Raw genomic sequence first — 12502 nt, forward strand, 5'->3', positions numbered from 1 at the left:
TGTGAAGAAAAAGGACTTCATTATATATACCTTGGATGAGTTTGCTACAAAATAGTCAATATCTTATTTTTTAGCTCAGTTGTCGCATCCATCGACCACACTTTGGATCTTAGCATCCATTGATCACACCTTGGAGCTTAGTGCATAACCAAAAATTCCGCGGACATTAGAGCTTCATCCAAAACAAAAACGAAATTTCTAAAAAACAAAGTAACCGAAAGAAGAAATATAAAATCAAAAACAATCAAACGCTAGCAAAAATAAAAAAAAAAACAAAAAATAATCTTGAACTTTGCCGGGGTTGGCTTGAGTGCTTTATATAGGGAGCGATCAAGCTTCAAATTCATATTAAGAAGGAAAAATCTTGTGGATCTTTTTACAGGAAAAGATAGAAAATGTTTATATATTATTTTCGGAATATAATTTTTACAATATTGTTATTGAATTCTCCTAAAATGCAATTTTGGATAGCAATATTATTCTCATATATTTGTAATTAATGGTTGCAAATATTTTTCTATAAACAATTTATTACATATCAAAATTAGAAATTGACTTTATTATTTTTTATTTTATACGTATTCATTCCTTTTTTCTATTGGCTGTAGAAGTTCTTTTTTTAGGAAACAATATCCCAAAAAATTCGACTCTTTTTTAATTTTGGATAGCTAAATTATTCTCACATACCACCATAATTAGTGGTTACAAATATTTTTGTATGTTTCATATTTTTGAGTATCACACGAACTTAATTAATTTAGGTTTTTTTCTTTTAAATGGTATGAAATGAAAATATCTACAAAATTTTTATTTTCAAATAGTTTGGTTAACTAAATTATTCTCATATCACCATAATTAGTGGTTGCAAATATTTTTGTAAATATATTATATCAAAACATGAAAAAAATAGGAAATTAACTTTATTTAATTTTATTTTTCAGTTATGGTATGAAGAAAATTAAGAAAAATAATATAAAAATAAATTTTATTATTTTGTAATTGGTTGAATTTTTGTATTGGCTCGCTTTAGATTTTAATCTTCTTTTAATCTTTTGTTTCAGATTCTAACGATTCCGTAATTTTTTGCTTTTGGACAACATCACCAAAAAATATATTCGCAAGAAAGACACATCGTCGGTTTAAGAGGTCAGTATCCACAATCAATTTTATTTTAAATAATTCAGTATAATTTTATTCTTTAATTTTACTTGATACAATAGAGTTGTAATTAGGAAAAGAATGATTCTGAAAGTTGTATCTGGACATTGGACATTGAACATTTTTCTATATTTGTTTAATTCATTAATTATGTGATTGATTCTGACGCATGATTGATTTAATTTTTTGATTTTTATGATGAAATTGTGATTGTGTGATTGATTTTTGTATTTCTGGCAAAATTATATTCTTCCAGATAATTGGTTTAGGATTAGATATATTATAGAAGGTTTATTTTGTATTTTTCATATTTTTGATTTTATTAGATTTAGGTAAATATTTTTGTTGGATTAATTGGGGAAGAATATATTGTTGGGAAAAAAATATTTTCCTGAAATATTATTAAAGAAAATATTAAAAAGTTACCAAAATAATAATAAAAGTAGGGTCAGAATTAATCAGAAGCGAGAATCAACCAGGAGCGAGAATCAACCAGGAGCTCCGGTGAATGAGAGCGCTCGAAAAAACTCTGTTATTATATAGAGAATAAAATAATAAATTATTATTTTATCGATTAAGTAATATCTCTCTAAAATAATAGGATTTGGGTGCTCCCAAACCTATTATTTTGTAGATGTTTTACTGTAACCAAAAGAAACAAGATTCAGAGCGGAGAGCAATAACAAACTAGAGAAATTAGAAACTTTTCTTTTTGTGATCTAATCAATCTGCTTTATTTATGTTTCAAAAAAAAATCTGTTTTATTTTAATTATGAATATTATACTCAATAATACCTAATTTAAAATCAAATGAATGAACTTGGGTTTCTATTGGACTTTTTATTTTAGTAGGATTAGAATTGTGAAAACTACAGCCACACCCATTTTTAAGATTTTGGTCACTGTGAAACCCACCGACAAAATAGTTCAGGCGCGCACCTATTTTCTCGGTGAAAATTTCTCCCACACCCATAATTTCTAAAATTGTTTCTTCGCTTCCTCGTTTTTTTCTTTCATGACTTCCTTTATTCTTCGTCCTCTCTCTTTTAATCTATGAGGTTGTTGTTCGTAAATAGTTATGAAGAGAGATTCATAGGTGAAATCAGAAGCGGAGATCAAGAAGATGATGCTGTTGATCGAGTAAATGGGTGATATTGATTGAAGCCGTGGAAAATAGAAGAGATCTATTTCTGAAGATTGAGATTAGAAATCAGGGTTTCATAAGACCTGAGTTTGTAATTGAATGAAGAATCGACGAAGTTTTAGAGAACAAAAATTAGGGATCTGATGCTATTGATTATGGGTCAAATCAGTGAGAAAAGATGGGTTAGCTTCTGATTTAGGTTAAGGGTTGAATCTGGTGTTGTTCAAGAAAGTGATGAAGGAAGTATCAGGTGAATCTGAGATGGGTTTGTATGTGAATAAAACATCAGTAAGATAGGATGATGAGATCGTGTTGATGGTGGAGTTGTTAGCTATTGAGGATTCATGGTGATTGATACTATAAGGTTTGAGTTTGTTAAAGATTTGGGTTATTATGGAACTGATGGAGGTTAAAAAGATGATTCAGAGTATGGGAAGGGTTTGAATTTAGTTTGTCATCAACAAAATTAAGGGATTTTTTGTACTCGGATTCAAATTAAGTTTTGTATGGAATTCAGACTACAGGAAGGTGAAAATGCTGTTGGTTAAGAAATGGGAAAGGTGTTTATGCTGTTTGGTTTGTATTGGAGATATTGAAACAAGAAAGAAGATGATGATGCTTTTATGACTGCATAACCTGTCATGCAGTCGAGAAAATATCTGCATAACATGTTATGCAATCGTGAAAATAGATGCATAACCTATTATGCATCTACAAGATTTGTTGCATAACTTGTTATGAAGTCCAGAAAACGGTTGCTTAACACGTTATGCAACAACTTTTTTGTCACTATTGAAACCAACAAAAACAAAGACTGTATAACTTGTCATGCACCTACAATAATATCTTCATAAAATGTTATGCAGTTGTGAAAATGGATGCATAACCTGTTATGCATCCGAAAATATGGCTGCATAATGCATTATGCATACGCACTAAAATCAACCAAAAGAATGGCTACAAGATGCATAACTTGTTATGCAGTCTAGAAAATGGTTGTATAATTCGATATGCGTCTGTTTTTTCTGTTGGATTCAGGCATATATAGCGTTTTAGTGGCTGCACTTTATTACAAGGGGATCACTTTACATCTTATGAGCCATTTCTCATTATTTTCGGCTTCTTGTAGTATTGTATGCCCCTAAGACATGGTGCGACGAGACATGGGGGGGCGTGGGTGGGGCGGGGCATATGAGGTGACTAAATGTTTTAGGGAGTATATTCAAACAAAGTTCTGTTGCTTCAAGAAAACAAAGTTTTGTACCAAAAATCTGCCCTTAAAATTGGTTTGAATTGTCAAGTATCTACAAAATATCTACACAAGTTATTGCATAATTAGGTTGATTGTACCGTCTAATGATCTAGTTATAAAAGTGTCTGCTTACGTTACAAGTGAAGGTAGTCATTCGACGAGCAGAACGAGCAAGTTCCTCCAGGTTCTTAGCAACTAAAAATGGATTCTTGCAGGCATCACATGTTCCGCTACATAGTGCAGATACCTATGTATAGAGAAGATAATAAGCGAACGGATATTCTTAATGGGAAGAGAGACGCACAAGCATGATCATAGACCTATGAAAAACATAGTTAAGCTGTACCTTTTCCTCAAAGCTCTTGAGAATTTTTCTCCTGCGGCACCCAGATTCTTTGCAATATTCAACCATCTGTGAGTAGTCAGAGTTTAGTTTCAATACTAATTTAATTATCAAGTTTTAAGAGGTAATTCTGAAGTTAATTATTAACAATGAAGACATGCACCTGATTGAAGTCTGCCAAGGCTTTTTTAGATGAGTCACTGACGGAGCTTGAAGAGTTTGCATGCTCGTTCTCTAGTTCACGGAGAATAAATTCCTGCAAGAATACCCCAAGAATAAATTCCTGCAAGAATAAAGACGACGGAGCTTGATGAGTTTGAAAAACTAATAATGCAGATAGTGTTATACCCATTTTTCTGCGATCATCCGTTCCATAGTATAACAAACTTCTTGAAGGCATCTGATCACGTCCAGCTCTTCCAGATTCTTGATAGAAAGATTCCATCGATTTAGGGATATTGAAATGACAAACTATCCGAACATCCTTTTTATCAATACCCTGCAATTTTTTGAAGGAGAAAGAGAAAAGGGAAGTTTTGGCTAATCAGGTTTTCCTGAGAAATGCTTAAGGAAAGCCTTCGAAAAGAAAGACCTAAGAATTTACCATTCTGAACCACCACCAATAACGCATAATTCCCAAGCAGTAGCACACAAGGAAAGAAACAGACATTCAATCACCAGTTCAAAATCATAACAGTAAAGTCATAACAGTAAAGATAAGAAATTCAAAGTACAATTTGGCTAAGATAATGCAGAATCATGAAGTTGTTGGTGATAATCAAATTACTTAGTTTTCCTGAAAATTGGATGATTTTTAACTCCGTAAAGCTGAAAGATACTCGCAGGTTGAAAGAGCACAAAGGGCTAGAAATTATAGGTCAATGTGATGCATACCCAAAAGCCACAGTAGCCACAACCACTTGTACTTTGGAAGTAAGCCAATTTTCTAAAACTGTGCTTCTCTGTTCACTGTTTAATCCAGCATGGTAAGCTGCAAAAATAAGCAAAAATGAATAACGCCGTGCATTCACAAAGACAATCAACAGAAGTTTAATACGGATAAAACTTCTTCTAATTGCCGGCGGAAGTGATGCCATTCTCTAACAGATGAGCTGACAAATCTTCACATGTTGTACGTTCAAGGCAATAAATGATTCCGCATACATCTCCATTAGACTTGAGTTGCTTAGACAAATCAGCATAGACATCATCCAGAAGATCTTTATAACGAACTTTTTTTAAAGAGTAACATGTTCATGACAACTTGCAACCAATTTAACTGTGGACTAGGGAATGATATTGTATAGACGGGGATAAGATCTGGCCAATTCTGTCAAATCAGACATTTCTCAACTTTTAACTAGTATCTTTCCCTACCGCATAATCCATACTAATGAATCATAAGGTGCCAAATACAATTATCTATTTCACAAAAATAAAATAACAAAAAGTGCAATCAAACACTAAAATTGACCTTCATAAAATATATTAGGACGGTTGTATGACGATTTGAGGACTAGTGGGTCTTGCAAGCATAATGATTCTACGATATCCTTCTGAACCCTGCAATATAGACAATTAGGTATCAGAAACTCTAATGTGTTTTAACCATCTAGTTTTTAACAACTGTGAATCCAAATTACACTGTAAAATTCAGGGAAGGGCACAGACATAATTTTCAAGCACACTAAATTCAAATTCTATCCTGTCGAGCAAGGAATAAGAAACCAAAATTACTTAGGAACAGCTGTAGCTGTCAAGGCCAATATTGGAACCCCAGGAAGATGGTTCCTTAAAGACGAAAGATTGCGATAGCTAGGCCTGATGAAATAGAAACAGCAAAAATTAGGACTAGGGACTATAGAGTATGCTGACAAAAAAAAATCATGAAATAGAATGTACATTCATTTTGTTCATTTTTAATGGTCCCTGTTACATCACTAGCACATACTCCTTACCTAATGGCTAATGGTTGCTTAAGAGGTGAGAGTCGTAATCACAAACCTGAAATCGTGTCCCCAGGACGAAATGCAATGTGCCTGGAAATAACACACTACCATAAATCAAGTATCTCAAAGAACCTGCTACAACACAGTTAGACTTGTACAGGTAGAATCTACATACCTCATCTATAGCAATCAAATTCAATAAACCTCTAGAATAAAGGTTTGTCAGCTTTGACCCTCGTGTCCTTATCAGTTCTGGTGTAACATATAGCAACCTTAACGACGGCTTTCCAGAGTTTAAGTCTTTATGAATCTAATGACAACACCATAATGCACAATAAGCTGGATATTCCACAACTCAACCATATTTATGTCTACTACCCTTAAATTTTCTGACTGTTCAAATAATCGAGTTACCTTTTCCCTGACTGCAAAAGTTTGAGTCGACGAAAGATATTCTGCAGCAATTCCTTTTCCCTTCAGTGCCATAACTTGATTTTCCTATTACAACATGACATCACATTCAAATCCAAAACTAATCTTCAAATGAACACACAGACTAAATGTAAATGAGAACACATACCATCAAAGCTGTCAAAAGGAAGATCAAAACACCAACATAAATAGTCAGAACTGCACAAAAAAAACAATCTCTCTAAAACGAGGCAAAATCCTTTGTTCACCTATCAGAGGAGAAACAACAAGACCAATTCCTGATTTTGCAAGTGCAGGTATCTGATAACACATGGACTTTCCCCCTCCTGTTGGCATCAAACAAAAACAATCTTTTCCTACAAAAAAATGTCACTGGAATCAAAACCCTATATATGCCAATCCATGTTTAGAAAGTAAATAAAATCGATTCAACAATCCAATAGAATATGAAATTGAACATTTAAAAGGGTGCTCAAATACCTGATAAAACAGCTTGAATGGCTTTAAATTGTTTTCCTCTGAATTCAGAAAACCCAAAATGTTCTTTCAATAGATTTACTAAACTTTGTTTTCCCCAAATTTTCTTCTTCTTCTCCTCCATTCTGTAAAACCCTGAAATTTATTAGTAAATTTTTGATACTGAAAATCAAATTCTCCCAAGTCGCAACTAGAATCAGAAAAGAAAAATCTAACATGGGCTTTAAGCCCACACTAAACGCTAAAGCAAAAGAGTTTCTTTCTCTTTTGGTCCATTTAAGGGTCAGCAACGGACGGGTGGATGGGATTTGCAGATTTAGTACCTCCCCCGTCCAATCCATTCCAATGACAGATTTTAGAAACAATAGCGATACACACACCCAAGGTGTGTATCACGATCTGCACCGCAAAAAAATCGAAAGACTGTTACTGTAGCCTTGGAGAAAATTTGCAGGATGGTGGGACCAAAGGTGGAGTCCACCACCAAATATCCATTCACACCAAAATTTCGGTATAGATCACGGTGTAGATTTTCGATACACCAAACATTTCCGTTTTAAAAATGCATCCGCGTTCATTCCATCACCTAGCGACTTTGATAATCGTCGAGTGAACGAATGAACCAAGTGGATGTAGGTGAACTGGCGGATTTCAAAGCATAACCACGCAAGATCAATATTATTGGCTCCTTTAAAAATTATAATTTACTAGAATAAACAAAAACAACCACATATCTCATACAAAAGTTAATTAAATTAAATAAAATCCAAGAAACACACACAAATTTATTTATTTTTTGGTGAATGAGCATACTGAGTCCATGGTATCCTAAACTATGTCTCTCTCTATCATTTTCATATAAAGGCTAATTAAAGAAATCCAAGAAACACGGACCAAAAAAATACTTAGTGCACGAACTTAAGGAGCGTCATTTATATTTGTAAGAAACTATGAGTACACAATATGTCCAAGGATAGTATAAAACTGAGGCATCCTCAAGCTTGAAGCCACATGTTTTGAATTCGTCCGACCAATCCAAAATTAATACTTAAGAGTATATTTTATGACATCCATTGAATCCGCAATATGAAAACCCACTCGTTAACACTTTCAACCAAGATAGCACAAAAAGAGAAAGTTCAACCACTACAAAATGATCTTTCCACTAGCATTTGGTAAGAAACCAAAACGGTATAACTTATCACAAACAAAGAACACAACAACCAGTGTCGCTAATAGTTATGAATATAACTTACAGATATCTTTCATAAGTTTCACCGTCTACTCTAATCTGTAAACTGATCCTCTTTAGTTTCTTGTCACTGTTTTAATGACTTGAGCTTTTTTCAATCAAATTTTCCCTTTTCAATTAAAATGAAAAAGAAAAAAAACCACAATAGAAGAAAATAAAAGAAAATTTGTTTAAAAAATATTTAGTGACTTGAGCTTTTTTATTAAAATAAATTTGTTCAAAAAGAAAAAAGAAAAAAGAAAAAATACTATCGAAATGTTATGTTCAAGAAACAATTTCCATTTATATCTATATTTCAGCAAAACAGTTGACAAGCAACACAGAAGGGAAAAAGAAAAAAACTACTTTTTTCAGATTTTAGACTCTTGATCTACCCGGTTTTGGTTTGATTTTTCAGATCTACCGGGAAGATCAATTTTGTTTACTTGTATAGATTTATCTTCCAATAAAAGAAATTGTTTCTATACAATTTTTATGACTTCTTATCGGTATGATGGTTTCACAATACTATCGGTACTTGTTTTCTTATTGTCTTATTAGGTTTTTATGGTGGATTTGCATTATCATCAAGCATGTTCTGGATGAAAACGATCTTCTTCGTCATATGTGGACATTGTTTGTGAAGAAATTAATTTGGGCATATTACTTCCCTTTTATGGAAGCATCTAATATTCACGATGATCAGGAAACAAAATGGTTTCAAACCATTATAAGGATATCAAATCCTTCAACGGGCTGCAGAAGTTTAATTCGATTTTCATATCTTGTTTCTTTAAGTTTCAAATGTAAATCATGTATTATCTGTGTTGTCCTGTTTCTTGATGTAATTGATCATGATCAACCAGAAGGATATGTCTATCTGCCACCTCTTCTTTGTAATCCTTCAAACCTCAAATTGAATGAGGTAGTCAATAAATAAAATTCAGGAGTTTTTTAAAACACCTTGTTCCTTCAAAAAAAAAAAAAGAGAAAAAAAAAAAAGTTGACAACAAAATAAATGTACCCCTTTCTTCATTTCATTTGACAGTTTTGGGACTGCTTGGCGTCTGTTTATACTAGTGCCTTGTCTTGTGCAACTACATGACACCTCACAGATACATGTGAAGTAGTATAATTCATATCATCTGAAGTAGTATTATTCATTGCCTAATTTCTAAATATGATATGAATTCCACCTTCCAAAATGATTATTCATTGCCTAAGTTCTAAATATGATATGAATTCCACCTTCCAAAATGATTAGATATTAACCTTACGCATAGCCAATCTACCTCTAATGTAATGTGCATTGTGGATATTTGTATAGAGTGGCCATTTTAATTGAAACATATTATTGGGCTTCAAAATTTTGGTTTTGAGGGCTTAAAAGATGATAAAATTTAGTCATCAAATATTAATCTCCAAAACCCATTATCCTAATGATTAATTAATGCTAACGATTATTTTAACTAAATTAAGTAAGATTAGTGATAAGATTAGTAATAAGATTATACTAGTCATTTTATTTATAGTTGATGGAAATTAAAACCGTAGACAAAATCTGGGTAAATTACGGTTAGACTTTTCAACCGTAGAAAACATTAGGTCAACTTACGGTTAAAAAAGTTTTGTTTTTTTCTTTTGACAACTGGGTTTCCTTAGCGTAAAATGTATTTATGGTTGGGAAAATATTGATTTCCCAACCGTATTCACTACGGAAACCAATTTCTAAATCTCTAATATTAATTTTAGATTCTTACCTAATTAAAGTCATTACTGGTTTAGAATCAATGATTATCATTGTTAAAGAAAAAAATGGAAGAAAAAAAGAAGTGGTGATGGATGAGGAGAAGACAGCAAGAAGAGGGGGAGGAGAAGAAAAGAGAAGGAGGCCGTTTTTTCTTTTTTAGTTTAGGTTTAATTTTGATGAAATTAAAGATTGAAAAATTAGAATCAGGTTTGAAGCCTCTATATTAATATGATTTAGGTTTGGAGCCTATATTAATTATTAGGTCCCTTCGTCCGTATTTAGGAAGTTATCCATAGGAGTCCTCAAAACCAAATCATGGGTGCCCTATAATACCTGGCGAGATTGGGGTATACCTAGATTAATTGGAGTATACCCATTTCATTCCTATCCAAACTAGTGTGCTAAGGGGTGTCTAAAAGGTGTTAAAAGACCAAATTGCTCATACTAAAAAACCATGCCGACCAAAATATATTGAACAAAAAATCAAAATCTTTCCTCTAAACTCTAACTATACATGTGAAATAAAAAAAAAAAAAAAAAAAAAACGAAGAATCAAAACGAATCAAAGGTCGGCAGGGTTTTTTTTGTCGACCTTGCCGACTAAAATATAGTAGGCAGGGTATAAGGTTGAATACCGTGCCGACTTTTCATCTCTAAAATTAGCAGTTACAGAGTCGGCAAGATATCCATCTCTATACCTTGCCGACTATATTTTAGTCGGCAGGTTATGAAATTAATACCTTGCCGACTAATCATGCATTTGTAACACCTTTCTCTATATCTCAAACAATCCTATAGTCGGCATAGTATTTTTTATTGACCTTGCCGACTATAAGGTAGCCGTCAAGGTAAGAAATCAACAAGATGGCGACTAGTGAAGCATTTACAACAGTCTTCTGTGTGTCAAAAATTAATAATAAAGTCGGCATCTTCTTCATTCACCTACCTTGCCAACCGAATATAGTCGGCATTTTATTCATCCGTAGACCTTGCCGGCCAGATATAGTCGGCATGTTCTTCATTCAGTGACCCTGCCGACTTTTCATAGTTTCAGAACTGAAAGTGTTGATTTCTTCTTTAATTTTGAGTATGATTTTATACATTAGCTTTGCAATCCCTTTTTAGAAGTGTTTGGGTAGTATGTTTTCGTTTTCGTTGCAAAAAAAATTCTCAAAACAAATCTTTTTCATCAAAAATCTTCCCACATGAGTTCAATCGAAAACAAAATTTGATAACTTAAATTCATAAGTTTTAATCTACTTAATTAATTCATGTAAACTCAATTAATTAACCTAATCAGAATTTTTAGTGTCAATTAAACAAGGGTATATTAGCCATTTAGAAAATACAAGGTTAAGGGGTAGCCTATTTTACTTCAAAATGACCCGATTTTTGTCTTATTAGCTATACCCCAATTAATGTGGAGAAACCCCAATCAAGCCGGGATATAATAGATTTATTTTAATTTTATAAATGCAAAATGGCCGTGCTAAAACAATTTCTAGATATAAAATATTTTCTCTATGTCCTTTATTTTTCACCTCGGAAACACAAGCTAAACTGCTAAAATACAAAACTAAACAACAACGCACCTGCTAAAATACAAAACCACATGCAGCTCTTTTCCTAGTGATGAAGCTGCATAAACGTAGCACATAGACACACAATTCTAGTTAGTAGTACTGCCAGCAAACAGATCTCGCGAGCACGACTTGGCTAGTTTATTTTCTTGCATATGAAAACTTGGCACGACTAACCAATGTACATACTTCCACTGCTTGCACTCTCATTATATGCATTATTATTATCCCGCCCTTCCATGGTGCTCATCCCTTCTTAAGCCCCACTGGTGCACACGAATGTGAAGTTTAATTGAAGCAATCAGATAATCAACAGCTTGTAACGGCGTCAAGATACCTAGAAGTTCTTTCAGATTATTCAGCCTCAACTTATCCGAGTCACCTAATATACTAGCCAAATCTTTAGCATGTGAATCCAAAGCCTGTTCCACTTGCCCATTCGACTCAGTTGTTGGATCGTCCAAGTTGTTAGCAAGTCCTGTGAGTGGATTATCAGCTATATCTTCTTGAAAACTAGCCATCTTACTTGAAAGTTTCTCTTCTTCTCTAATTGTTCTCAGTTGTAACTCACTAATAAGATTGAGTTGATCTGCTGATAACTCGCCAACGTTGCCTATTCTTACTCCTTCCAAGTACTCACAGAGTCGCGACTCGAGTTCTGAACCACAGAGCCAGTAAACGAGTCGAATCCCTAACGAAGGTCTGCAGCCACCGAGCCATAGGTACGACCTCTCTATGGAAGGACACCAAGTAGGTGAGATAAAGGACGGAGCATCGATAACTGCAAGTTCTGATCTTCTGTTATTATACTCTTGCATGTGTTCGAGAACTTTGTCGATGACCGAGACTAGCTTCTCTTCTTCATTAGGCTTTTGGTTGTACACTTGTAAGAGCTCATCAAGATCTTCTTGTTGTTGAGTCATCCAGTTCTGGTAGCACTCATGGAATCGAACTAGATCCGATGAGCTTTCCATTTGCGTACGTGAATACAACAGCTGAAGTTCGAGAAAAAAGCCGATGGAGTTCTATAGATCTGCTAAGTGCACAAAATAAATGAAATGCAAGTTTTGTGTATATATAAGCGCAACCAGTCTAACCTAGACCTTGTCAACCCTCCCAGCAGAAGGGCAAGCCCCTACCGCCCCAGCCGCAATATATGGACAAAAGGCGATAGGTATTACGCTGT

At 33.7% G+C, this 12502-nt stretch overlaps 2 protein-coding genes across 3 annotated transcripts; both read right to left on the reverse strand.

Moving 5' to 3' along the window:
- Nucleotides 1-3577: 3577 nt before the first annotated feature.
- On the reverse strand, nt 3578-7009 carry LOC113326913 (ATP-dependent DNA helicase Q-like 3). Of its 2 annotated transcripts, XM_026574575.1 has the most exons (15): nt 6759-7009; nt 6527-6634; nt 6427-6434; nt 6261-6344; nt 6022-6156; nt 5902-5936; nt 5635-5718; nt 5372-5460; nt 4977-5129; nt 4792-4888; nt 4502-4505; nt 4223-4396; nt 4061-4153; nt 3901-3966; nt 3578-3801 (listed from the first exon to the last, which is right to left on the reverse strand). In XM_026574575.1, exons 1-15 carry the CDS (start codon nt 6877-6879, stop codon nt 3664-3666), a joined length of 1389 nt encoding a protein of 462 aa, XP_026430360.1. In that variant the 5' UTR covers nt 6880-7009; the 3' UTR covers nt 3578-3663. The 2 variants fall into 2 exon arrangements, 1 of the variants encoding a protein (XP_026430360.1); XR_003348595.1 differs by lacking the exon at nt 4977-5129 and having other exon boundaries at nt 4246-4396; nt 6759-7005.
- A 4531-nt stretch (nt 7010-11540) lies between these two features.
- On the reverse strand, nt 11541-12290 carry LOC113326474 (protein DOG1-like 3). The gene has a single exon (XM_026574198.1). The coding sequence runs from the start codon at nt 12288-12290 to the stop codon at nt 11541-11543; it is 750 nt and encodes a 249-aa protein (XP_026429983.1).
- Between the last annotated feature and the right edge of the window lie 212 nt (nt 12291-12502).

The sequence above is a fragment of the Papaver somniferum genome, unplaced genomic scaffold, assembly GCF_003573695.1.
Source record: "Papaver somniferum cultivar HN1 unplaced genomic scaffold, ASM357369v1 unplaced-scaffold_10, whole genome shotgun sequence".
In the NCBI taxonomy this organism is placed as follows: Eukaryota; Viridiplantae; Streptophyta; class Magnoliopsida; order Ranunculales; family Papaveraceae; genus Papaver; species Papaver somniferum.

What these genes read in the sequence shown, in the direction of transcription:
- LOC113326474 (XM_026574198.1), bottom strand. Translation starts at nt 12,290, where the DNA reads ATGGAAAGCTCATCGGATCTAGTTCGATTCCATGAGTGCTACCAGAAC.
- LOC113326913 (XM_026574575.1), bottom strand. Translation starts at nt 6,879, where the DNA reads ATGGAGGAGAAGAAGAAGAAAATTTGGGGAAAACAAAGTTTAGTAAAT. An exon ending in GAATGGCATCACTTCCGCCG is followed by an intron (nt 4,889 to 4,976) that starts GCAATTAGAAGA and finishes TTATTTTTGCAG; the next exon opens with CTTACCATGCTGGATTAAAC. An exon ending in TAACACTATCTGCATTATTA is followed by an intron (nt 4,154 to 4,222) that starts GTTTTTCAAACT and finishes GTATTCTTGCAG; the next exon opens with GAATTTATTCTCCGTGAACT.